The sequence below is a fragment of the Elephas maximus genome, chromosome 13 (assembly GCF_024166365.1).
Source record: "Elephas maximus indicus isolate mEleMax1 chromosome 13, mEleMax1 primary haplotype, whole genome shotgun sequence".
In the NCBI taxonomy this organism is placed as follows: Eukaryota; Metazoa; Chordata; class Mammalia; order Proboscidea; family Elephantidae; genus Elephas; species Elephas maximus.
The window spans coordinates 42,730,926-42,756,869 of NC_064831.1; the positions used below are offsets into that span (position 1 = coordinate 42,730,926).

Sequence of the window (25,944 nt, forward strand, 5' to 3'; positions counted from 1 at the left end):
AACTGAAACAGATGTTATCCCTAAAGTAACATCCCTCTCACTTGTCTGCATCCGTTGGAGAGAAAGGAATAGAGCTACAATTAGTGCTATAATAGTGTGTAGTGAGGGTGACGTGTGTCATCGCTCATGTAGATTGAAGCCAATAAAAGATTGATAACCCTGGTATAAAATACTACATTTTAATCTTGAATATTATATAACTTCTAGGGAATGAAAAAAAATATATATGTACAAGTCCAAGCTCTTTTCTCCTGCGTACATTTCCTTGCTTGTTTCCTCTGATCATCATACTAGAACATATTTCTTTTCAAAGAAGGCTGTCCAGAACATCCTTCACTGTGTTACGCATTGCTGTGGGGTGAATCCCAACTCATAGCCACTCTATAGGACTGGCTAGAACTGCCCCATAGAGTTTCTAAAGCTGTAAATCTTTACAGAAGCAAACTGCCACATCTTTCTCCCTCAGGATGGTTGACTGGTAGGTTCCAACTGCAGACCCTTTGATTTACAGTCAAGTTCTTTAACAACTGTGCCACTCGAACCACTTTTCTCCATGTTAGACTGGCTCAAAAGTTTGTATAAATAATATATATCTATACATATATATATATACACACACATATATAAAATAAAGTGTTTAAGTCACATAGCAGTACAAAGAAAAATTCACAAGGGAAATACTACGTGACTTTATAAAGTTAATATATTAAGTGAAATAATACATTAAATATCCAAAAAAAAATTTTTTTTTAATTTTATTTTGGAGTCTTGTTTGACTTTTCCTCCTCTCTTCATGTCACATGCATAGCCAGTATGTCAGCAAATCCTGTTGGCTCTACTTTCAAAATAAATCCCAATCCCATGATTTGTAATCCCATCACTACTACCACTCTCATCTGTCACCTAAATTTTTACAGCCTCCCAAATGGCCCCCCTGATTTCTTTATCCCTCCTTCTCCCGCACCATCCCCATATCATAGTTTATTCTCAGCAAAGCAGCTGAAATGATCCTATTAAAATGTAAGTCAGAACATGTCACTCCTTCAACGGCTTCTCAACTCACTGAGGTATAAACTAAAATCCCCTCAGTGATTTTAATAACTAACTTACAAGTCTTATAGGATTTGGCTCTGTTACTTCCTTGACCCCTTCCCCTGCCACTCTATTTTGTTCACTATAATCCAGCCACGTTGTCTTCCTTGCTGTTCCTTGTACATGCCAGGCCCAACTCCAAAGTGAAATTGTCCTAAATATTTCCCTTCTAGTTTGGATGGAAGACAAGAATGTATGAAAGTTATATTTCCATAACCATTTGCTAAAATAATCCAGACCTTTCCATTAGAAAATGTAAAGCTTCCTTTGATGACAAAGAAGTAGGACTGTCTCTATACCAAGTAGGCAGTGTCCTCAGATAATGACCTACCTGGTTTTCTTTGAATTACAGACTTCTTTGCCAAAAAGATTCAATCTAAACCATTCCTGTAGGTTATACTACAGATGATCATCCTCTTTGGGAAAAGAGGGCTGCTCAGAGCTATATACCTAGTTATTACACTGAAGTGTGTTGGGGACGAATCACGAAGGAATTTGAAGGTCAGTCTGACAGTACCGGCTTTGACTGGACAGTAAATAACTGCTATAGAGCAGAACATAGATCTGATGAATATAATGTTTGAGAAAGATTATGTTAGCAGCCCTTATATCAGTTGGTGAGAGTAGGGGAAATATAGGAAATAGGAGAAATAAAGAATTTTAGCTATGTCCAAGCATCATTGCACATTGCTCCAGTGATTTGGGCAGGGTGTTTCTAAAATAGTCGTGGATTAAGGTAAAGAATCATCTCTGACTTCTGATCGTTCAGGAAAATTATTTAGAGACCATCAAATGTCAAAAGCTGTTTGCAGTCATTCATCCTTTCAGCAAACTAGGACCTCAGTGTAGCGTTAAAGCAATTATAAAATCACAGATTTTTTTCCCCATCAAGAAATTTCCTGAATACTATGATAAACGTTATGATAGAGGAATCAATAGTGGACCATAAGAATACAGAGAGTAACATTTAAATAAATGGGATAGTGGTTTTAAATTATTTTTCTTTCTCCTCAATATGCTTGAGGGGCATACACAGTCCATGGTTAACAGTGATCTCAGGAGTCATGATTCTCAAAGGGCCTAGTGCCTGGGGCAGAAGGATGGAAGGGGTGGTATCACAGCAGACTCACTGGGAGAGAGAGTTGGGATAGTTAGGAAATAGTCCCAAGCAATTTGAGTACAACCTCCTCATGGGCAAAGAGGTCTGAGTCCTTGGAGTCTCATGAGCCAAGTTGTGCTGGACCTTAGAACTTCTCACCAAGATGATTTCCTAGGTTTTTATTTTGTTTCATTATGTTTTATTTGCATTTACTTGCTCCAAAAATTCTCTCACCATGACCCCACCCCATTTCTCTGGCTAGAGATAGAAGGAAACTCATTTGAAGAGGTGAATGCTGGACTCAGCCTGTTTGTGAAAATAAGTCTCTTGTTAGCCTCTTGGGCCAGAGAGTTTTGTTTCCTGCTAGTCACTATTTTATAGAAAGCTGAGTGATGGTCCCACACTTACTGATAGATTGTCAGGAAAGTTCTCTCCTACTCACAATTCATTCACTGAAACATGGCAATGTCCTCTTCTGTGACTGTTCTCTTTTTGTCCAGGGTAAAAAAAAAAAAAATTTTTTTTTTTTTAGTCCTGGTTTTGTAAAATTTCATGAGCTTATCTATTAATAGCTGATTCCAGAGATCAGCTTACTTATACATATGTTGTCCTCACACTTTATGAGCAAGTATTTGCCCTGTTTTGCATTGGAAACCCTGGTGGCATAGTGGTTAAGTGCTAAGGCTGCCAACCCAAAAGACAGGCAGTTTGAATCCACCAGGCGCTCCTCGGAAACTCTATGGGGCAGTTCTACTCTGTCCTGTAGGGTTCCTATGAGCTGGAATCGACTCAGCAGCAATGGACTTGGTTTTGGTTTTTTTGGCCAGAGGCAAAAAGATCCATTTCTCCTATGTAATTAGATGCTATAACATATTTTATGTTTCATTTAAAGTTGTCATTACTTAAAATCAAGGAGCCCTGGTGGCTCAGGGGTTAAGTGCTCGACTACCAAGTGAAAGGCCTTCAGTTCAAACCCACCAGCTACTCTGTGGGAGAAAGACGTGGAAATCTGCTTCTGTAAAGATTTACAGCCTTGGAAACCCTATGGTGCAGTTCTCTGCCCTGCAGGGTGGCTGTGGGTCAGAATCCACTCGATGGTAATGGGTTTGGTTTGGGTTACTTAAAATCTAGAAAATATATGTATATATTTTTATTGATAGGAAATCATCCCGGGTGAAAGAAATACACAACCATTCAGCTTGTCAAATCTGGTTTACTGTCCTAGGCACGTATCTCGAGCATACTGGGGACAATTCTTTCCCACTTTTTACCTTCTTCTGTAAATGGCCTTTAACTAGAACTGAAATGTAGTCTGTGATTATATCAAATGATCATGTTATGTATAATTAATGCCAGTGAATAGTCACAAGTTAAACATGGTTCCTAGACTGGATAAGACTGGAAATGGTTTTACAAAATTGTTGCTTCAAAACTTTTTAAAACTTTGTGCATAGCTTCATGTTTTTCAAACAAAATGAAAGAATTTTATTTCTCATTTTGTTATTTTCAAGGTGTATGTATATGTATATGAATATTTTCTTTTATCCTTTCTCAGTGTGCACTGGTATGTGAATGCACAGCCCCAGAAAGTGTGAGCGGAAAAGATAACTCACCTTTTTTGAATTCAGGTATGTACCTAGGTTTTGGATACTTAATTTAGTTTCATGTGAACATAAATTTTAATTTCCTACAAATTTAACACTGAACCTGGGCAGCATTCTCACAGAATCATTGCTGAATACTTAGAAAATAAACTGGTAATCGTGAGGAGCCAGCATGAATTTGGGAGGAAAAAGTCATAACCTCCTTTGTACATTCCCGGTTGTGTATGTGTGTACTGTGTTACTTATATACTGGAATTGCAACAAAACGCTAAACAACGGTATTAAATGATGACCTTACAAATAAAACTGAGACATGTGATGCAGTTCAAAAATATGTGATAATAGGTACATTGTTGTTGTTGTTAAGTGTCGTTGAGTCAATTCTGACTCACAGCGACCCTATGTACAACAGAACGAAACACCACCCTGTTCTGTGCCATCCTCACAATTGTTGCTATGTTTGAGCCCATTGTTACAGTCACTGTGTCAATCCATTTTGTTGAAAGTCCTCCTTTTTGCTGACCCTTTAATAGGTATGCTTAAAATTATCTATTTTGTGAATGATAATGGCTTTGGCATGGCTTTTAATGTAAGGTATAATAGCGTTAACCATAATAATGGTAATAATAAATGATGACTATTACAGTGATAGACGCTGTACTAAATATCTTACAGGCCTTGCCTTACCCAACCCTCTGAGATATGTTATAAGGAAAGTACTACCATCATCTCCATTCTGCAGATGAGGAAATTACTCCAAGTCATCTACCTAGTAAATATGGGTCTAGAATTCAAACTTACTTTTGACTCCAGGGGTTTTGCTCTTCAATTCTAGGCTGTGCTATTGCTGAGAAGACATTAATTAGCAACTTAGTGTCACAGTAGAATAGGCTTTCCTATTTTTCTTCACCCTGTCCTATTAAACATTTGAGCATTGACATAGCATGATAATCAGACTAATGAATGATAAAGAAATTCCAAGGCTCACTAATACATAACTCTAAACTATCAGCAGTTTTGCCCTACTAGGGAATCCACTAACGATAGGGAATGGAGAAAGGGCAGATTTCTTTAAGGCACTCCTTTGACTGTATTTATACACACAGAAAACTCAAAATAAAATTTAATTGACAAAAATGTAAAAATAATAATAACTAATGTAGAATGAAAAAAAATTGTTTTTTTTTAATGTAGAATGAGGGATCACACCAAAGAACAGCTGCTTCTCAACCTGTACATATTATATGTATTTTTTAATTAAGGATGTAATATTGAGAGGGATGTGCCTTAACCAGTCAACTCAGACAGGAGATGGTCAACCATGCCAACCCAGGGGACTGACAGAGATGGCAACAAATTCTCCTCATATCTTAGTGAATGAGGAAGACAGGGCCTCCTAGCAGCTACTAAGAACACGTGTGGGGAATTTAGTGCAAAACGTACTCAGGAAGAGTGCGCTGCTACTGTCAGAACAGCTAATAGGAGCCAATGCTACAGTTAATAGAAGCAGACCTTCATCTTAGAGACTCACAATATTACTTCTCTGAGTTTGTGTCATCAGTACACGTAAAACAACACATTCTCACTCTTCAGAGACAAACAACTGCAAGACAGCTTTGTTATTTTTCATGACACCTGCCAAAAGATGACTTTTTCTAAATCTCCAAAACTTCCAGAGTATAAAAATCGAGGGAATTGTCTCAAGGAGAGTACGCTCAGCCTGACTTAGAGGAAGGCCATGGCCTAAGGCACGCTTGTCCTACAGCAAAAGCTCATGTCCCCTTTAGTCCCTCTTCAAATAAGCCTTTAGAAATACCATTCATAACCAGTCACTCAAATTTCTAAGTGAGTAACCACTTTTCAGAATTTTTTTTTTAAAGGGAGTTCATCCTTAGATATAAGATGAAACAAAATGACCTTTAAGAAAGCTTCAAATTCTGAAATTCTCTGAGATTTCATGCAGAATTCTGTTTTGCTGTTGTCGTTAGGTACCATAGAGTCGGTTCCGATTCATAGCGACCCTATGCACAACAGAACGAAACACCGCCTGGTCCTGAGCCATCCTTAAAATCATTGTTATGCTTGAACTAATTGTTGCAGCCACTGTGTCAATCCACCTTGTTGAGGGTCTTCCTCTTTTCCCCTGACCCTGTACTCTGCCGAGCATGATGTCCTTCTCCAAGGACTGACCCCTCCTGACAACATGTCCAAAGTATGTAAGACACAGTCTCGCCATCCGTGCTTCTAAGGAGCATTCTGGTTGTACTTCTTCTAAGACAGATTTGTACATTCTTCTGGCAGTCCATGGTATATTCAATATTCTTCACCAACACCACAATTCAAAGGCATCAATTCTTCTTCGGTCTTTCTTATTCATTGTCCAGCTTTCACATGCGTATGATGCGATTGAAAGTACCACGGCTTGGGTCAGGCGTACCTTAATCTTCAGGGTGACATTTTTGCTCTTCAACACTTTAAAGAGGTCCTTTGCAGCAGATTTACCCAATGCAATGTGTCTTTTGATTTCTTGACTGCTGCTTCCATGGCTGTTGATTGTGGATCCAAGTAAAATGAAATCCTTGACAACTTCAATCTTTTCTCCGTTTATCATGATGTTGCTTATTGGTCCAGTTGTGAGGATTTTTGTTTTCTTTATGTTGAGGTGCAATCCATACTGAAGGCTGTGGTCTTTGATCTTCATTAATTAGTAAGTGCTTTAAGTCTTCTTCACTTTCAGCAAGCAAGGTTGTGTCATCTGCATGACACAGGTTGTTAATGAGTCTTCCCCCAATCCTGTTGCCCCATTCTTCATATAGTCCAGCTTTTCGTATTATTTGCTCAGCATACAGATTGAATAGGTATGGTGAAAAAATACAACCCTGACCCACGCCTTTCCTGACTTTAAACCAATCAGTATCCCCCTGTTTTGTCTGAAAAACTGCCTCTTGATCTATGTAAAGGTTCCTCATGAGAACAGTTAAGTCGTCTGGAGTTCCCATTCTTCACAGGGTTATCCAGAGTTTGTTATGATCCACACAATCGAATGCCTTTGTAGTCAATAAAACACAGGTAAATATCCTTCTGGTATTCTCTGCTTTCAGCCAGGATCCATCTGACTTCAGCAGTGATATCCCTGGTTCCATGTCCTCTTCTGAAACTGGCCTGAATTTCTGGCAGTTCCCTTTCTATATACTGCTGCAGCCATTTTTGAATGATCTGCAGCAAAATTTTGCTTGCGTATGTTATTAATGATATTGTTGTATAATTTCCACATTCGGTTGGATCACCTTTCTTGGGAATAGGCATAAATATGGATCTCTTCCAGTCAGTTGGCCGGGAAGCTGTCTTCCATATTTCTTGGCATAGATAAGTGAGCACCTCCAGCGCTGCATCTGTTTGTTGAAACATCTCAATTGAGGTTCCATCAATTCCTGGAGCCTTGTTTTTTCACCAATGCCTTCAGAGCAGCTTGGACTTCTTCCTTCAGTACCATCGGTTCCTGATCATATGCGACCTCTGGAAATGGTTGAATATCGACCAATTCCTTTTGGTATAATGACTCTGTGTATTCCTTCCATCTTCTTTTGATGCTTCCCACATCATTTAATATTTTCCCCATAGAATACTTCATGATTGTACCTCAAGGCTTGAATTTTTTCTTCAATTCTTTCAGCTTGAGAAACACCAAGTGTGTTCTTCCCTTTTGGTTTTCCATCTCCAGCTCTTTGCACATGTCATTATAGTACTTTATTTTGTCTTCTCGAGAGGCCCTTTGAAATCGTCTGTTCAGTTCTTTTACTTCATCAATTCTTCCTTTTGCTTTAGCTTCTCGACACTCAAGGGTAAGTTTCAGAGTCTCCTCTGACATCCATCTTGGTCTTTTCTTTCTTTTCAATGACTTCCTGGTTTCTTCATGGATGATGTCCTTGATGTCATTCCACAACTCGTCTGGTCTCCTGTCACTAATGTTCGATGCATCAAATCTATTCTTGAGATGGTTTCTAAATTCAGGTGGGATATACTCAAGGTCATATTTTGGGTCTCGTGGACTTGGTCTGATTTTCTTCAGTTTCAGTTTCAACTTGCATATGAGCAATTGATGGTCTGTTCCATAGTTGGCCCCTGGCTGTGTTCTAACTGATGGGATTGAGCTTTTCCATCGTCTCTTTCCACAGATGTAGTCAATTTGATTTCTGTGTGTTCCATCTGGCGAGGTCCATGTGTACAGTCGCCGTTTATGTTGGTGAAAGAGGGTATTTGCAGTGAAGAAGTCGTCGGTCTTACAAAATTCTATGATTTGATCTCCGGCATTGTTTCTGTCACCAAGGCCATATTTTCCAACTACTGATCCTTCTTCCTGTTTCCAACTTTCGCATTCCAATCGCCAGTAATTATCGATGCATCTTGATTGCATGTTCAGTCAATTTCAGACTGCAGCAGCTGATAAAAATCTTCTATTTCTTCATCTTTGGCCCTAGTGGTTGGTGGGTAAATTTGAATAATAGTCATATTAACTGGTCTTCCTTGTAGGCGTATGGGTATTATCCTATCACTGACAGCATTGTACTTCAGGATAGACCTTGAAACGTTCTTTTTGATGATGAATGCAACACCATTCCTCTTCAAGTTGTCACTCCCAGCATAGTAGACTGTATGATTGTCCGATTCAAAATGGCCAATACCAGTCCGTTTCAGCTCACTAATGCCTAGGATATTGATTATGTATTCAATTTCATTTTTGACGATTTCCAGTTTTCCTAGATTCATGCTTCATACATTCCAGGCCAGGTTCTGATTATTAATGGATGTTTGTGGCTCTTCTCATCATTTTGAGTTGTGTCACATCAACAAATGAAGGTCCTGAAAGCTTTACTCCATCCAAGTCATTAAGGTTGACTCCACTTTGAGGAGGCAGCTCTTCCCCAGTCATCTTTTGAGTGCCTTCCAACCTGGGGGGCTCATCTTCCAGCACTATATTAGACAATGTTTGGCTTCTATATATAAGGTTTTTACTGGCTAATGCTTTTCAGAAGTAGACTGCTGGGTCTTTCTTCCTAGTCTGTCTTAGACTGGAAGCTCAGGTGAAACCTGTTCTCCATGGGTGACCCTGCTGGTATCTTAATACCAGTGGCATAGCTTCCAGCATCACAGCAACACACAAGCCCTCACAGTACAACAAACTGACGGACACGTGGGGGTCCATTTTGCTAGTGAATGGTTAAACTTGAGCGATGACTTCTAGGTTTGCACACTCAAAGAATATGATCGGTGTTCTTTATCTTAACTATGTTGTCGTTGTTAATCAACATCAAGTCAGCTCCATCTCATCAAGACCCCATATATAATAGAAGAGTGCCTTGCCCGGTCCTTCCTGTGCGATACTCATGATCACTGGTATGTTCTAGTCCATTGTCACCACCATTGTGTCTGTCCATCTCACTGAGGTTTTCTCCTGTTTTTGCTGACCCTCTACTTTACCTAACATGATACCCTGATATTAAATGTAAATCCCACGCCAGTACCGTAAGAGTACCTGTTAAGTCCAGTGTGGTTAAAATATCTAAAGCATTATCAAAGGGTTCTCCTTACATTTATTTTTCCAAGTGAAAGCTGACCAAACATTTATTCCTTAATTTTAATATATTCAAATAATAAATTTCATTTGCTAAAAAGCTGAGTATATTGATATTAACCATTGGCATCAAGTCCATTCCAACTGCCCTGTAGGGTTTCCAAGGAGTGCCTGGTGGATTCAAACTGCTGACTTTTTGGTTAGCAGCTGAGCTCTTAACCACTGCACCACCAGGGATTTTAAATTCAGCTTAAATATAGTTTAAATAAATCATGTCAATATCAAAATATTTACACTATGATTATTTTAAGGATTCACTCGTGAGGTTTGCAATTTTATATGCACACAAAAATAAATGCCATGTTAAGATACTAATTAGTTTAGCAAAAATTTAAAAGAGAAAGAGAGGAATGGGTCTTTAATCAAGCAAATATATTACCTAAGGAAGAAGAGACAGAAGGGAGAGAGATATATAAATCTGCACTGCCTAAGACCTGTTTTGTAAACTCCGTAAGGCATGAATCTTGGAAACTGTACTAATTCTTCTAGATTAAAAATAATTTTACAAGTTGCCATGGAGTTGATTTCAACTCATGATGATACCATGTGTGCAGAGTAGAACTGTGCTCCATTCAGTTTTCATGGTTGTGATCTTTCAAAAGCAGGTTGCCAGGATTGGACTTCTGAGGTGCCTCTGGGTAGGTTTGTAGCCAAGTACTCAACCATATGCTCCACCCAGGGACTCCTTCTTCCAAAGTAAAACCAAAACCCATTGCTGTGGAGTCGATTCTGATACATAGCGACGCTACAGGACAGAGTGGAACTGCCCCATAAGGTTTCCAAGGCTGTAATCTTTATGAAAGCAGACTGCCACATCTTTCTAACTGCCAACATTTCCGATAGCAGCTGAGTGCTTAACCACTGAGATACCACAGCTCATTCTTCCAGATTACTAGGGTATTATTCCTTATATATAAATTGTAATAAGACAAAGATAACCAATGTGTAATTGATGGGTACAGCTGCATTCTACAATTAAAATCTACTTATTTAGAGGAATAGAAGGTGATTTTAATTTTTTTCCCTTCATGGAACATGGAGGTGGTAGTTTTGGTAGTGAGGCCTCACCCCCAGTTTACAACATATTTCTAAATGTTCTTAGTCCATGAAACATCGGATAGCACTGAACCTAGGCAACAAATATTTTCTTTGGGTCTTTTTATATTAGAGAAAAGTCAGACTAAATTAAAGATAAATTTTATAAAGGCTAGATTACAAAAAATTCTAAGCACTATACATGAAACGTTTCTGTTCAAAACATAAATGAGGATTACAGGTATAGAATATGTATGGTTTTGACCTGTGTATACCTTTGTCTTTTTTTCTATTTATCTCTTTAAACTCAGCAACTTTTGAGTTAATCCATTATATTCCCGTGTGTGTGTGTTTGTTTGTTTTTAATCTGTGGGCACAAGAGATTATTGACATTCTTCTCAAACCACTATATTAATGTATTATACAGAACTTGCCAGCCTCGAGTGAGTTATGAAGTGCTTATTGAGTGAATGGAAGAGAATGTTATATCTCATAGCAGCACTTCACTATTCTATTTATATCTCTAGAGGTTTCATTTATAATTCAAGAAATTCACTTATCTATAATAAGACTAAAAAGAAAAAGCTCTTCCCCTGTAAAATCTTACCCTTTTCATGGCCCATTCGCCTTACAGGTTGAATGTGTATATTGGGATTTAGGGGAATTGAGGAAAAGAAGGAGAAAAATTATGATAGAAAGGGGTGGGGGTACAATTTATGTTCCCATAGGAGAAATAGAAACCCTGATGGCGTAGAGGTTGTTATGGTTGCTAAACAGAAGGTCGGCAGTTTAAATCCACCAGGTGCTCCTTGGAAACTCTATGGGGCAGTTCTTCTCTGTCCTGTAGGGTCACTATGAGTTGGAATTGACTCGACAGCAGTGGGTTTGTTTTTTGTGTTTTTTTGATTTTATAAGAGAGAGATAGTTGTATTGTCTTAGTCATCTAGTGCTGCTATAACAAAAATACCACAAGTGAATGGCTTTAGCAAACAGAAATTTATTGTCTGATAGTCTAGTAGTCTAATCCACTACTGCCATCGAGGCGATTCTGACTCATAGCAACCCTATAGGACAGAGTAGAACTGCCCAATAGAAGTCCAAATTCAGGGCATCAGCTCTAGGGGAAGGCCCTCTCTTTCTGTCAGCTCTGGAGGAAGGTCCTCCTCATCAATCTTTGCCTGGACTAGGAGCTTCTCTGTGCAGGAACCCGGGGTCCAAAGGACAAGCTCTGCTCCTGGTGCTCCCTTCTTGGTGGTATGAGATCCCCTCCTCTCTGATTGTTTCCCTTTTCTTCTATCTCTTGTAAGATAAAAAGTTGTGCAGGCCATATCCCAGGAAACTCCCTTTACATTGGATCAGAGATGTGGCCTGAGCAAGAGTGTTACATACCACTCTAGTCTTCTTTAACCACAGGCAGAGATTATGATTTATAACACATAGGAAAATCACAAAATGGAGGACAGCCACGTAATACTGGGAATCATGGCCTAACCAAGTTGACACATATTTTGGGGGGACACAGTTGAATCTATGACAAGTACCTTCTCTGTTTGGGGAAGCATTCCTTTTAGCTATTGGACTTTATATTATCTGGAACAAGACACACTAGAAGATAGTATTATTAGAAATAAACTGTTGTTTATTTTGACTTTCTAATTAGATAATTCATAAAATAACTTAAAGAGTATCACTTATTTATTTAAGATGGTGAGAAATGAGTAAGAAAGCTTAAAACTGTCATTGGGGGTTGGGAAGTAGGGGAAGTTAATTTCGAATATAGGAAATTGTAGATGATAAGGTCTCTTACATGGTCATGGAGTTAGTTTTCCTTGCTAAGTCACATCAACTGAAGCGCCTGTCTGCATCTGAAAAATAACATAGGGGCTTTTGTGGTATTAATATAAGAAATGGCTTCAAGGCCTAGATTTTCCATCTAGCAGTGTGACCCTGACAGACAGTCCAGTCTCCTTGGGCCTCAGTTCTTTTAAAATTACCAAATCAACCTAGATAGTCCTTAACTTTCTTTTTGACTCTCAAATGTTTGAAGTCTGTACAAACAGGTAGGCACTTGGCTGCTAACCAAAAGATTGGAGCTTCGAGTCCACTCAGAAGAGCCTTAGAAGAAAGGACTGGTGACCTACTTCTGAAAAATTATCCATTGAAAACCCTACAGAGCACAGTTCTACTCTGACACCGCAGGGGTCACCATGAGTCAGAGTCAACTTAAAGGCAACTTTTTTGTATTTGTTTGGTTTTTGAGAATAGGTTAGCTCTTGCAGTGTTTCTCCTTTCTGCAAACATTTCACAAAAGTATTCATTTTAATCAGTTTCACTTGGAATTGCATGGGTTCTCGACCATTTACAGTTTTCTTTCTGAGGATTATCATTTATATTTAATAAGTTTGACCAGAGATATTTATACCTTTTAAACCTTTTTCTCAAGAGGACAAATCTCTGAATTCTCCCAATTTTCTCTGCAAAAGTATAATTCTACAGAGTATTTCAGCCCATGAAATCTGAGGAGTTAATGGGCCCTGTCAGAAGTTTCCTATTACCTTCACATTTTGAGTGAGTTTCTCCCCATCAGCAAGCATTAGGTCTGATACAGCATCTTTCTTGGTTGAATTCCATACTTCTTGAATCATGAAATTGTCCTTTATCTTCTTTTTAAAGACCACTTTCATGCTATATATTAACTGTGTGTACTGCCCTTCATATTCACAGATGGTATATCTGACAGGGGTGATTGCCACAGCTGTGTAAATTGGAATCTAAACAAAGATGAGGGGTCTGCACTGCTATCAGTCATAATTAGTTTCTCCTCCAATTTAGAGAATTTATTGATGTTTGTGCTTCTTGCTTCACAGATAAACCATTTTTTTTTCTTAAAATAAGCCACCGTATCATTGATTCTTTCTCCCAAAATGGGGCCGAACCATCTACTACGATTGCCTTGCAGAAGATGTTCAATCGTAAGCTTAAGATAAAGAAACGTTGCTTATTTATTTCTCTGTCTCCAGTGCTAGAATACAATAGGAACTCAATAAATGCTTGTCAAATGGCTCAAAATATGTGTATCTTATCACTTAAATTTATGTTCCACGCAACAGAAAACTGCATTGCTATTCTCCCCGTGAGAAAGATGTTCAAATTTGAATATTTTGGTTTTGGAATAAAATAACTAATTACTTTCCTTTAAAATTATTACTGAATTTTTCATTTTAAAACTTTTTCTGCCTCATGTAATGCTGTAGATTTTAAACGCCTTTCACAGCTGAGTTAAATATTGGGATAACATTCTCATTGCTATCACCCCTATTCAAAGCAACCAATGACTCAGAGTATTTTAAAAATTTTCAAATGAATTTCTATACTCATTTCAACACCCAATGAATTCCAGCCAAAAAGCAAATTCCCAGACACTTTCTTCATTTTCTTTGCATTCATAAGGTACTAAATCTCCTACCTTGCCAAATGTCAGATGATAATGTTTTGTATTAGCAATGGTATCTCTTTGTTTCATTTTACCCATACTACTTCAAATAGAGGAAACCCTGGTGGCGTAGTGGTTAAGCGCTACGGCTGCAAACCAAAGGATCAGCAGTTCGAATCTGCCAGGCACTCCTTGGAAACTCTATGGGGCGGTTCTACTCTGTCCTGTAGCATCGCTATGAGTCAGAATCGACTCGTCGGCACTGGGTCTGGGTACTTCAAATAGATTTTGCCCCTGTGTTTCTAACTCTCTGATATATAAAACCTGGGGCCATTTCCTTTTTACTTGCTCATCACATTTCTTTGCCCTTTGCTGTTTGAACAAATGTGAGGCAGTTCATTCACTTTGCTCTTTTGAAATTTCCATATATTTTCATTACCGTATACTAACATATTTAGGATGTTAAGCAGCTTTAAATGAAAGATTGAATTTCACCGTCTAATCTCATTTGACTTAATGGAATCATCTCATTTGACTTAATGGAATCATCTTAGATGCCTTTAAATGCTTCAACAATCTTCTTGTTGAGGGTTGGTTTGTCTCCTCCCCTTCCCACCTCAGATAATCTAGAAGAAAAATAGTAAAGGCAAGAAGATGATATAGCGAAAAGGTTAACGTTTTATGGAGGAATGTGAGGAGGCCTTTTTCTCAATTATGGTTCGTCCTTCCATCGTTCTCATACCTGTGTTATTCTTTGAAGTTGGGCTTTTAATTCTGTCTTTCCCTCCCGCATTGTCCACTTTCAATTTACACAGTTGTTGGTGTTGCAGTTGTTCTCTTCATGGGAAAAGTAATGATGTGAAACATCTGAAATTCAAGGTCTATGCTCATCTCTGGGGAGTGTTTGCATGGACTGAGCACTCTGCTAGGTGCCAAGGAGCCCTGGTGGTGCAGAGGTTAAGTGGTGGCTGCTAATCGAGAGGTTGGCGGTCTGAACCCACCAACCACTCTGTGGGAGAAAGATGTAGCAGTCTGCCTCTGTGAAGACCTACAGCCTTGAAAACCCTATGGGGCAGTTCTACTCTTCCCTATAGTGTCTCTATGAGTCAGAATTGACTCTACAGCTATGTGTGTGCTTGGTGTGAAGTCCTTGGGTGGTGCAAATGGTTGATGAACTCTTCTGCTAACCAAATGGTTGGAGATTTGAATCCACCTAGAGGTACCTTGGAGGAAATGCTTGGAGATCTACTTTTGAAAAAGCATTCATTGAAAACTCTACAGAGCACAATTCCACTCTGACGCACATGGTGTCACCATGATTTGGAGTCAATGGCAACTGGCGTCAGGTACAGGAGATAAACTGATAAAACAAGGAAAGTAACACAGTACTCACTTTAGCAAAGCTCACATTCTAATGGGGACAGAGACCAATAAGAGACAATTGTAGGCGGTTGGTAAGAACCACAAAAGAGATGGGGTGTGGAAGTCAAAGAAGAGGTACCTGTAGGGACAGAGGGGTTGGAGGTCAAGGAAGGCTTCCTGGAGAAAATGCTAGCTGAAATGAGTTTAAAGGATGAATAGATGCAACCAGGAAAGATGATCTAGGCACAGGGAATGCCTTGAACAGAGGCATATTGGCAAGAAATAACTTGATGAGTGCAGTGAATTGCAGGTCAGTTCTCAGTTGCTCAGCATGAAATATGAGCCAGCTTCTCTCTCTTTCAATTGTGTCTTTTACTTTACTGATGGAAACAAAATGAATAGAGCTGAAGCAAATTCTTTTCTGATGATCCAATATCCAAAATCCAAATTCTACAGACTAAAGTCACCAGCTGGAAACCAAATGCCTACAAATATCACTTTTATGTTTTATTCCAACATCTGTAATAGTTTTTCTGGTTCTTGGCCTTAAATTTTTGATGGAAAGCCAGGAGCTTATGGGTTTGCCTGAATGAGGGAAGCAGTACTTTGTCTATTTCTACTCTTTTCTATTTATTTTATTGTATTTTTAACATTGAAAAAACAATAACAAATTGAGTTTTATAACATACCTAGAGAAAAGTAACTATAAAGTGTTTGGGAGGTTATTTTTTTTTTAAACAATTCATTTCCTCATTATTACTTTTAAAGAGGTAACTCTGCTATATTTTCCGAAATTCTTTTCTTATTTTTCTTACCCTTTCTTTTCTATAGCCATGCTCAGGGTAGTGTTTTGTGATCTCTGTTTAGGCTTTCCCATTCTCATTTAATGTTGGGAAAAAAAAAAAAAAACCCTACACTTAAGATGTATATAAATCTAAGGTATTTTCAAGTACAAATGAGGGAGTGCCAGTGTGTAACTGGGTTTCAGAGACTTATCTTTAGTAAGTAGAATGTAGCATTTGCAAAATAGGCAATATATGTACATTCAACTGAATAATTAAACTATTAAACCACTGTATAATTAAAAGCTACAGGATGAATGGATTCTCTACAAGAATCTTCAGTACATTAAAATAATGGTTTTGTAAGACTTGAAACCAATAAAGTCAGGCTCCATTTAAATACGTAACTTTTACCATATCCTGAAAGCAAGAAAATGTTTGAAGATAATCACAAATGAGCTGGCTCTCTAGGCTTATATAAAAGACAGCCAGATACGGCCAGATAGAATGAGTGTTTTGAACTTTTCGATGATCCCCAGGTCTCTGAATACTAACTTCCAAAATTTCTTGCTCAGTCCACTGGCAGTCATAGCACACCTTTATGTACAGAAATGGAAAGAGAAAATCGTCTCTCTGATCTGGCTTACCTTTTCTGCTCTAGGTTGTCTGAGCAGAGCGGACTTTTTTTATTCGTTGTCTGTGTGTTGGCTTGGTTGAACATTGATTTGGCATCTTTACTTTGGATATTTCAGAATTGCAGCAGCTTGATTTCACAATTGCGGAATGCAGGTGGCATGTTACCTTGTTACAATGTCCGTGCTACAGAGCCCGGGAGAAACAATATAGAAATTTGAGTTGTGCTGCAACTTTGGAGGAAAAATCCTTCTTGTTTATATCCTGTCCTTATGTTCACCCCAGGAGGTGGACTTCAAAGGGAATTTATCAAGATCTCAAGGGGAATTTATCAAGATCTGGGCAATTTGAGTGTTTTCCCCTTATTAACACTTCACAAGACTAGATGTATCTAAAATATCCAACCTCCTTTTCTCTTGGTAGAATGTATCACATGATCTTTCTAGCAATTGTTTTGGCAGACTCAGTAAAAAAATGCAGGTAATAATATACACAGGGCTCTCCTTAAAAAGAACTTAAAACAAGTGTTACACCGTTGTTATTACTGGGATGAGCCTATTGTATGGCCAGAAAAGCATTTCCAATAATGAAGAAACATTTGGCACCAGTGGAAAACCAGAGCTGAAAGTGAAAGGCTCATTTACCCAGCAGGAGCTTGTGTGCAGAGTTGTTGAAATTGTATCTGTGCTGTAGGGGAGAAGCATTAGAAAAAAAGTTGACAAAAGCATTTGTCATTTGTAGCCTGTTGTTCAATATCTGATACATGAATGCCATGCCTTTCTTTTATGTGAGGATGACAAAACCTCCCCATCATCAACCCAGCAAGAATTTTGTTGAGAACATCTTATCTGGTCTTTTTGTAACAAACCTTCATGGTTGTCAGATCATATTTATTGATTTTTAAAATTGTACTCCATTATATGGTATTTTATGATTCACAGAAAGTGTTCTTACTTCATACATAGTAGATATTCAGTATGGGTTGCTGCTGGATGGATCAAACTGGGTTAGACAATGGTCCCCATTATATCTATACTGAGATTCTGATAAATACATACAAGTTCAGCACTAATTTTCGGAGACCGATGAAACCCTGGTGGTATAGTGGTTAAGAGCTATGGCTGCTAACCAGAGGTCGGCAGTTCAAATCCACCAAGTGCTCCTTGGAAACCCTATGGGGCAGTTCTTTTCTGCCTATAGAGTCGCTGTGAATCAGTGTTGACTTAACAGCATAGGTTTTTTTTTTCTTTAAATGAATTGGAGAAGATGGGAACATTATTGGGTTTTTGTTTTTTTTTTTTTTTTTTGAATGATTACGTTGCTTAATTATTTGATTATTTGCCTTAAGTGTTTTCTTTAGAGAAAGCAAATTTCCCACAGTTTTGGATGATATGTACTGGGTGGTCAGAGGAGAGTTCCAGAGCTCATTAATCAAACTGCCCTTGATTTCTTCTGAAGCTAGTTCAACAAAGGTTTATATTTAGAACACTCCGGGGAGCATTAAAATGAAAACAATAAAATCAAAAGTTGAAGGACTTGTTTTGGGACCAATAGAGAAAACTAAATATTTTTGTATGTTGTGAGGTAATTCAAAATATGTGTATTCTGAAAAAATAATGATTGCTTTATAAGAGGCAAGAAAAATCCAAGGATTTTAACCCACAGTTTGAGAGATATAAAGATTCTGTGCACTCTTCAAAATAAAAAAAGAAGTTAAAAAGCAGAACATATAGATATAGGGCAGATAAACATAGATAAACTAAGTAATTGGTATTTACATATTTACTAAGGAAAAATTTGGGTACTTCAGAAATTGAGTTTTTGTCTTACCATAAAAGGATACATTTATATTCCTGATCCTGTTAGATATATTAGAATTCATGAGATCCAATAAATGGTTTAACCTGACTGACACTGTATTGAATTCTGTAGACAGTTTTTTCCTTCTCAAACTCTATAGAGATACAACCAGAAAGGCAGTAATAAAATTCTTATATCCTTGAAATATTGTCACTTAAAAAATGAATAAAATCTTAGTTTCTTTCATTGATTGGCTTTAAGTTCTGGTATTTCAGAAGACGGAAAATAAGTATAATGAGCTTTTTGTATATCCTATGTGACCTAATCTCATTGACAAAATTTTAAAGATTATGTTTTGAGGCTTTTTATTTTCTGGTATAGAAAGTCGAGCTAACACAAAGATTTGAATTGTCAAATCAGATGCACAGGAATCAGAAATATACCCAGTATCAACCTTTCTTAATAATTTAAAGGATACAATGAATCCAGAGGCACCAGTGAGGCAGAGAAGTCGGAGGCATCCTGCATGCACCTTCAGGTCCATTTTGCTCTCATCTAGCATGCTCGCTGTCGTCCAGAATAGGAGATAAAATGTCCCAGGGCAGAGAGATGATTGGTTTATGAAACATCACCCATTTATAGCCCAGCTACATGAAATTTTCCAGAAAGTCATGCCTCATAAATCCATAGATTCTGATTTTTTTTTTACTATAAGCAGTTCTTAACCAGGGACATCTGTCTAAGGGCATGCCATAGATAAGAAAATACAGTTAGTCTATTTACCAGAAGTTCCAGTTACCAGTGTATTTATTATGAGAATAGATGAGGTCACCTGCCCTGTAAAGCAAGTGAAGGGATCACAGCCAAGCTGTTTTAACTCCTTCCTTCCCAGAAGTCTATCAAGGTAGAACATTTCATTTATTTAGAGTACTACATTTTACTGTATGATGTCAAGTCATAGTAAAGTAGAAGATTGTTGTTCTATAGGTACATTTAAGCCATCAGTAATTTGATCATTTTGCCTTGTAATTAGTTCGATAATTGCAAAAATACAATGATACCCTTAGAATTTGAAATCAGTAATATAATGGTCCCATATGAATTAAATCCTATTTATCTATTATTAACGTAGTCACACCAGATGTCTGCGTTTTACACCTTTCGTCATCCTTTTACTTTCAAAATTTTTGTCTTCCTGTTTTAGATGTGTCTATTATGAGAGCATATGAGTAAATTTAGTTATTATTATGGCCAGTGAGTAAGACCACATATGTCTTTAAACTTGAGCATTTAGGGCAATTTTTATTAAATGCAATTATTAATAATTTTGGAATTCTGCTATCTTATTTAGTGCTTCCTATTGTCCAAATTTTTTTTTTGTTTCATTTCTCTTCTCTTTTATTTGTCAATCTTTGTATTATTGAATTTTTTTTTCATTTTATATTTCCATTTCCTTGGTGGTTAGCCTAGGTGTTTTTTTTTTTTTTTTTAAATATGCACATGTAACAAAGCCTACAATTTAAGTTCATCCCTAAATGATATTAAGAACTTAGAACACATTAATTCTAATTACCTTACCTCTTTTACCTCTAGTCTCACATACTGTTATCATCTGACTCATTAGCTCTGTTTAGATTTTTAATACAATAAATAAGGTATTATTGGCTTATACATTTAATATTTGTTTAGATATACCCATATTTCTCCCAGTCATTTCTTCTTAAATTAAGATCTTATATCCTTATCCTGAAGTGTATCTTAGAAAACTTCCTGGGACTAACAATGGCAAAGTCTTGCTTTTTTTAAAAATGTCTTCCCTTTGCACTTATTCTTAAACAGATAATTTCATTGGTCATATAATTCTAGATTTTTAAATATTTTCTCTCAACATACTGAAAATATTCTATTGTCTTCTAAGCTTCCATTGGTTTTGTTGAAAAATGAGCCATCTAATTTGTGATAGAGGGTAGGGGACTACTTGAGTAAGTTTGCTGCCAGATTTACAATGCAATGTTTGAAATCAAGATTGCCGACGTGGTATTAGATCTGACATTGATAAGGTCTAGGGTATAATTCTGGGAATGGATGGTTGGAGATGAGTGAATGAATAATTTCTCATTTTAATGTTAAAAAAGATATTATGTGTTTATCTGAGTAGTGAATAAGTTTTTACATAACCCTAAAATTTTGAGAGACATTTGTTTCCTATATTTTAAGGAGATGTAGCCCAGCCCATGTGTCATGTTCATTGTTAAAGCCCTACAGCCATTTTGATGATGATCAGCTTTATTGGTAAACTGGAACCAAATAATTATAGATTCTTGACTGCTAATGATCTGATATTTTATTTCCCATTAAGCTTCAGTGCATGAGTTTACCAAAGATATTCATTGCTTAACAGCAATGGAAGTAAAGTTCTGACCTGAAATAGATAGCTTGGAAGTGTAGGGGGAGTGCTGATCTCATGAAAAAAAATACCAAATTCTGAATTTTATCTTAATACCTAACCTTACCTTCTTTTCCTAAATATTTTAAAACCCTGGATTGCATGACCTTACTACTGTCTCCTGATCATTGCCACCACCATAAATCCACAGTCTCTTCATGGTCTCCCTGCCTTATTCCTGGTAATATGTGGTTTCTGGAAAGGGTGCCGTTGACTTATTGGCACCAAAATATTTGAATTTTGATAGATTTTAAGTCAAATGAATGAATCTGACATTTTAAAAATAAGTTCTTTTTGGTAGTAAGACCTTTAAACCTCTAAAACAATGTCCTAGGTGCGTTACTGTTGGGTGCCATTGAGTTAATTCCATCCCATAGCAACCATGTGTGACAGAGTAGAACTGCTCCATACAGTTTGCTTGGCTGTAATCTTGATGGAAGCAGATTATCCAGCCTTTCTTCCCATGGAGCCACTAGTGGGTTCGAACTGCCAACCCTTCAGTTAGAAGCTGAGTGCTTAACCATTGTACCACAAAAGCTCCTCATAATATGTAAATAGGTAAATTTGACTAAGGGTGATTGGAAGAAATTTAGAAATACATTTGTTCAAAGTGTGTATTATGCATGTGTACATATACGCATCTGTATTTATGGATATACTTATCTTTGTACAAAATTTAGGAGTTAATTGGTGATAAACAGTCACCATGGTTTATGAATTAGAGATAGGTGTATTTTTTTTTTAATTTAATACAAACTGTATGTCGCAGAAGCTACTGAAAATTTAGAGATGTAAAAATAAAATTCTTAGAAATTCTAAAACACTAATAGATTATCATAAAAAAAGCAAATTTTTGGTCAAATAATTATAGACCGGTACCCTGATTAGTGATTTTGCTAATTGATCTATATCAGATGTGCATATCTTTATAATTTTATTATTACCCTTTTTATTTTTTTTTTTTTCTATTCTAGTGTTAAAGAACCCAGTGTGTAAATTATACAGATTTCCCACATCTGATAATAAGTGGATGCGAATCCGGGAGCAGATGTCAGAGAGCATACTTTCTTTTCATATTCCTAAGGAACTGATTTCCCTTCACATAAAAGAAGACTTGTGTAGGTAAGAGAAATTCATTTATGATTGCCTCTCACGATAATAAAATTTTCTTAAGATATAATGCTAAGATACAAATCTAGACCTGTACTGTCCCTACACAGTGGCCACTAGCACATGTGGCTGCTAATCACTTAAAATGTGATTGATCGGAATTGAGATGTGCTCTGTGTGTTAAATACACATCAGATTTTGAATTCTTAACATTTTGGTTGTATCAGTCTTAAATATAATATATTATACTTGCCGTTGGGTTGATTCTGACTCATAGTGACCCTGGGGGCATAATGGTTTGGAGCTTGTCTGCTAACTAAAAGGTCAACAGTTCGAATCCACCAGCTGCTCCTTGGAAACCCCATGGGGCAGTTCTACTGTGTTCTATAGGGTCGCTATGAGTTGGAATTGACTTGAAAGGCGATGAGAGTTTTAAAAAATATATTATTAAAATTAATTTCACTTTTTTTTTAACTTATTAAACATGGCGACTAGGAAATTTAAAATGACATATTGTGACTATCATTTGTAGCTCATGCTATTTTCTCTTGGACTGGTTATTGTCTAGCCAATAACCTGAGCTTTGGCCTTCCGGATAATTCTCAGTGTCTCCACCTCATCTGCTTAAGGCTACTCTTTCTGCAAGAGTCCCATTTGACTCTTCTTTAGGTTCCTCATCTGTAACAAGGTTTGCAGGTAATTCTTTGTCTAAAGCCTCTTTGAGAAGATTGATAAAGTATGCTGTGCTAGTGGACATATTGTTGTAGAACAAAATTAAATCAATTGCTGTAATAAGACAGAAGGTTGTGAGCTGATTGGTTGATAAGAATATTCTCTGAGCCATGGTAATCAATTTGTTTCTCTGCTTTATAAGCTGCTAAATCCATTGCCATTGAGTCAATTCCCACTCATTGCAGCCCTATGAGACATAGTAGAATTGCCAATAGAGTTTCCAAGGAGCAGCTGGTAGATTTGAACTGCTGACCTTTTGGTTAGCAGTTGAAGTCTTAACCACTGTGTCACCAGGGCTCCTATTAGCTGCTAGCGACTTTTAAAATGCTGAATGCAACATTAAACACCATTAAGGCCCTAAATCCAGAAAATTAGCAAATATTTTTAATAATCAACGTTTTATAATTGCTGAAATATATAGCAGAATGTGAAATGTCTGAAAGTTGGATTTCTGTGTTATGTTTGCATTAACACGTATAATTACATAATTGTATTGTACCCCTTTTGCAGGTTCTAAAACCCCCAGGAACAGGGAAAGTTAAGACTGGCAGGTATTGACAGAATTGGCCAGGGTAGGAATGACTGCTCAAATACTATAAAACAAAGTTATAGAAAAAAGAAGAGAAAATAGAACCTAAATTTTAGGGGAAATTAGACAGGAACATGGGTTTTAAGACAATGATCTGGATCTAGAGTCATAAAGTTTGAAAGGCAGACTGGAAGGTGGAGATTAGAGAGTAGCAGAGTAAGGAGGCTCAGGTCTCAGAGATCAGACAAGTGGTACTGATTCAGGCAAGAGAAATCGTAACATGTCCAGAATCCAGGAGCAGAATCGAAGCAGAATATATAAGAGCCAGCTGCATGAATGCGTTAATATAAGCCAAGTTATTCTGATATGGGTTTTCAATATTACCTCTACCTAGTGTTAGGACTATGAGTAGATTATAGGCAAAACAAATCCCCAGAAAGGATAAGCAACTTACCTAGTTAGAGTAGAGGAGCATGGAGTTTTGAATCCTTGAATTCTTAGTGGAATCATCAACCTCAACAAGGTTGCATTCTTGACCGTTGGACACTGAGAATCCCTCCTACTAGCGCCCTGTAAAGATCACCATTTCATACTTCCGGGATTGAAGGAGTAGTTCTCACAAGGGTTATAGAATTAGGAAGGGCTCACAGTAGACAAGCATGAGTTAGAGGTGTCAGTCAAGACCTAGCCCCTGTATTTCAGGATGAAGAAGAGTTTCCCAGGCGAAGCAGATTTAAGAATCTAAGACACTAGACCTTACCCTATAAATCGCACCTGATTAGTTGGATCTGATATGTTATTGTTAGCTGCTGTTGATTAGCCTCCAACTCATGGCAGCCCCACGCACAACTGAACAAAATGCTGCCTGGTACTGTATCATCCACATGATTGGCTGGGGAATGGACTGTTGTGATCCATAGAGTTCACACTGAAATATCTATAGAGATACAGAAAATTAAAAATTAAAAATGGTGATACTTCATAAAAACAATGAAACTTATTGGCATAATATTAGAGAAATCGTACTAATTATTAGGCTAATATTTTGGGATTGAAAATCTTAGTTGATAGACCGTTAATGCTATGTCATCCAAAAATCCACAAGCTAGTAGTGAAGAAGTACGAATACTCATACTGCTGCCTCCATCTTTTTTTTTTTTTTTTTATCATCAGTTTGCTGTTGTTAGGCGCCATTGAGTTGGTTCCAACTCATAGAGACTCTGTGTGCAACAGAATAAAATGCTGCCAGGCCCTGTGCCATCCTCACAATCATTGCTATGTATGAGCCCATTGTTGCAGCCACTGTGTTAATCCATCTTATTGGAGGTCTTCCTCTTTTTTGCTGCCATCAGTTTAGAGGCATATTAAAGACTGAGTAGCTGTCCTACTGCTTGTCTGCTATTTCTGAGTCCTCCACAGAGCTATCCCCAATTCCTACATCCATTCCCACTCCTTTTAATATCTGTCTGCCTCTATCCATTCACTGACAGCAAACCTCAGGAGGAAATAATGAATAGGAAATAAGAAAAAGAGGCTATTAAGGCATTGCATTTTTGTAGACATAGCTACTATAAGGAAACCCTGGTGGCGTAGTCATTAAAAGCTACAGCTGCTAATGAAAAGGTCAGTAGTTTGAATCTAGCAGGTGCTCCTTGGAAACTCTGTGGGGCAGTTTTACTCTGTCCTATAGGGTTGCTATGAGTTGGAATCAACTCAATGGCAGTGGGTTAGTTTTTAGCCATCATAATGACTGTGATTTTCTTAACACACTGAGATGTTGCCAACCCACCTTCTCCTCTTGCCTTCCTCTGTATCTCTTTTTTTAATCTGCATGCACAGAAAAAAAAAGCAAAAACATGGAAGGGGCTGGTGGGCAATTTGGGTGAAGACAAAGAAACTATGTCTCCAAATATAAATCACCATTACCAGGGATAAAACTAGGAACTGTTATCAGTGTACACTGGAGATAGTTCTAAGAAGAAAATCCCATTTCAGTCCTAAGAAATCAAATAAATAAAAAGCCTGATAGATTCTGAAAATTGGCTTGGGACTATGATGGCCACCCTGTTGCATATACCTTTTCCTTTCTTCAACACCTTTTCTGTATAAATCCCTCATCATAAGAATGTGTTAAAAAAAAATCAATAATGACTCTTTAAAATTTTATTAAAAAAAAAAAGAAGAGAAAAAAAAATTATCCCAATGGCTCAAAAGGGGGGAATAAAAGAAATTTGTAGGAAAACTGACTAAACGGTCACAACGGAGTGTAAGAAGATTGGTTAACATGAAACAGAATCAGAAAGCCACGAGAAAAGGAGAGGAAAAAGCTGAGATAAAAAAGGTAATGGATGAAATAACGAAATTTTAAAACACAGAAGCCAAATTAAATCCACTGAGTCAATAGAAAAGAACAGATTCGACTTTGAGAAATCATATCAGAAATGTGGAAGACAAACATAGTAAGCTCTTTCCAAATACTGAAAAAAGTAAAGAAAGATCAAAATGATGAGAGAGAAAATGTGAGAGGAGCAGGATAGACAGTTGGAAACTACTGTATAATTTGTTTGGGGGAGATTAATTAACCCAAAAACTGAAAGAAAACTTATGCATGGTGAAAAGATAGCTGAGTCTACAGTTTTATTCTTTTCGTGCCCA

At 37.3% G+C, this 25,944-nt stretch overlaps 1 protein-coding gene across 19 annotated transcripts in view; it reads left to right on the forward strand.

Annotated features, from left to right (window-relative positions):
• The window catches only part of INPP4B (inositol polyphosphate-4-phosphatase type II B), a 976,853-nt gene that overhangs the window by 722,952 nt on the left and 227,957 nt on the right, over positions 1-25,944 (forward strand). For all 19 annotated transcript variants that reach the window (XM_049905358.1, XM_049905352.1, XM_049905340.1 and 16 more), the window contains 2 exons: positions 3,747-3,819; positions 21,893-22,040. In XM_049905358.1, the coding sequence (XP_049761315.1) occupies positions 3,747-3,819; positions 21,893-22,040 (221 nt within the window). The remainder of the gene's footprint in view (positions 1-3,746; positions 3,820-21,892; positions 22,041-25,944) is intronic.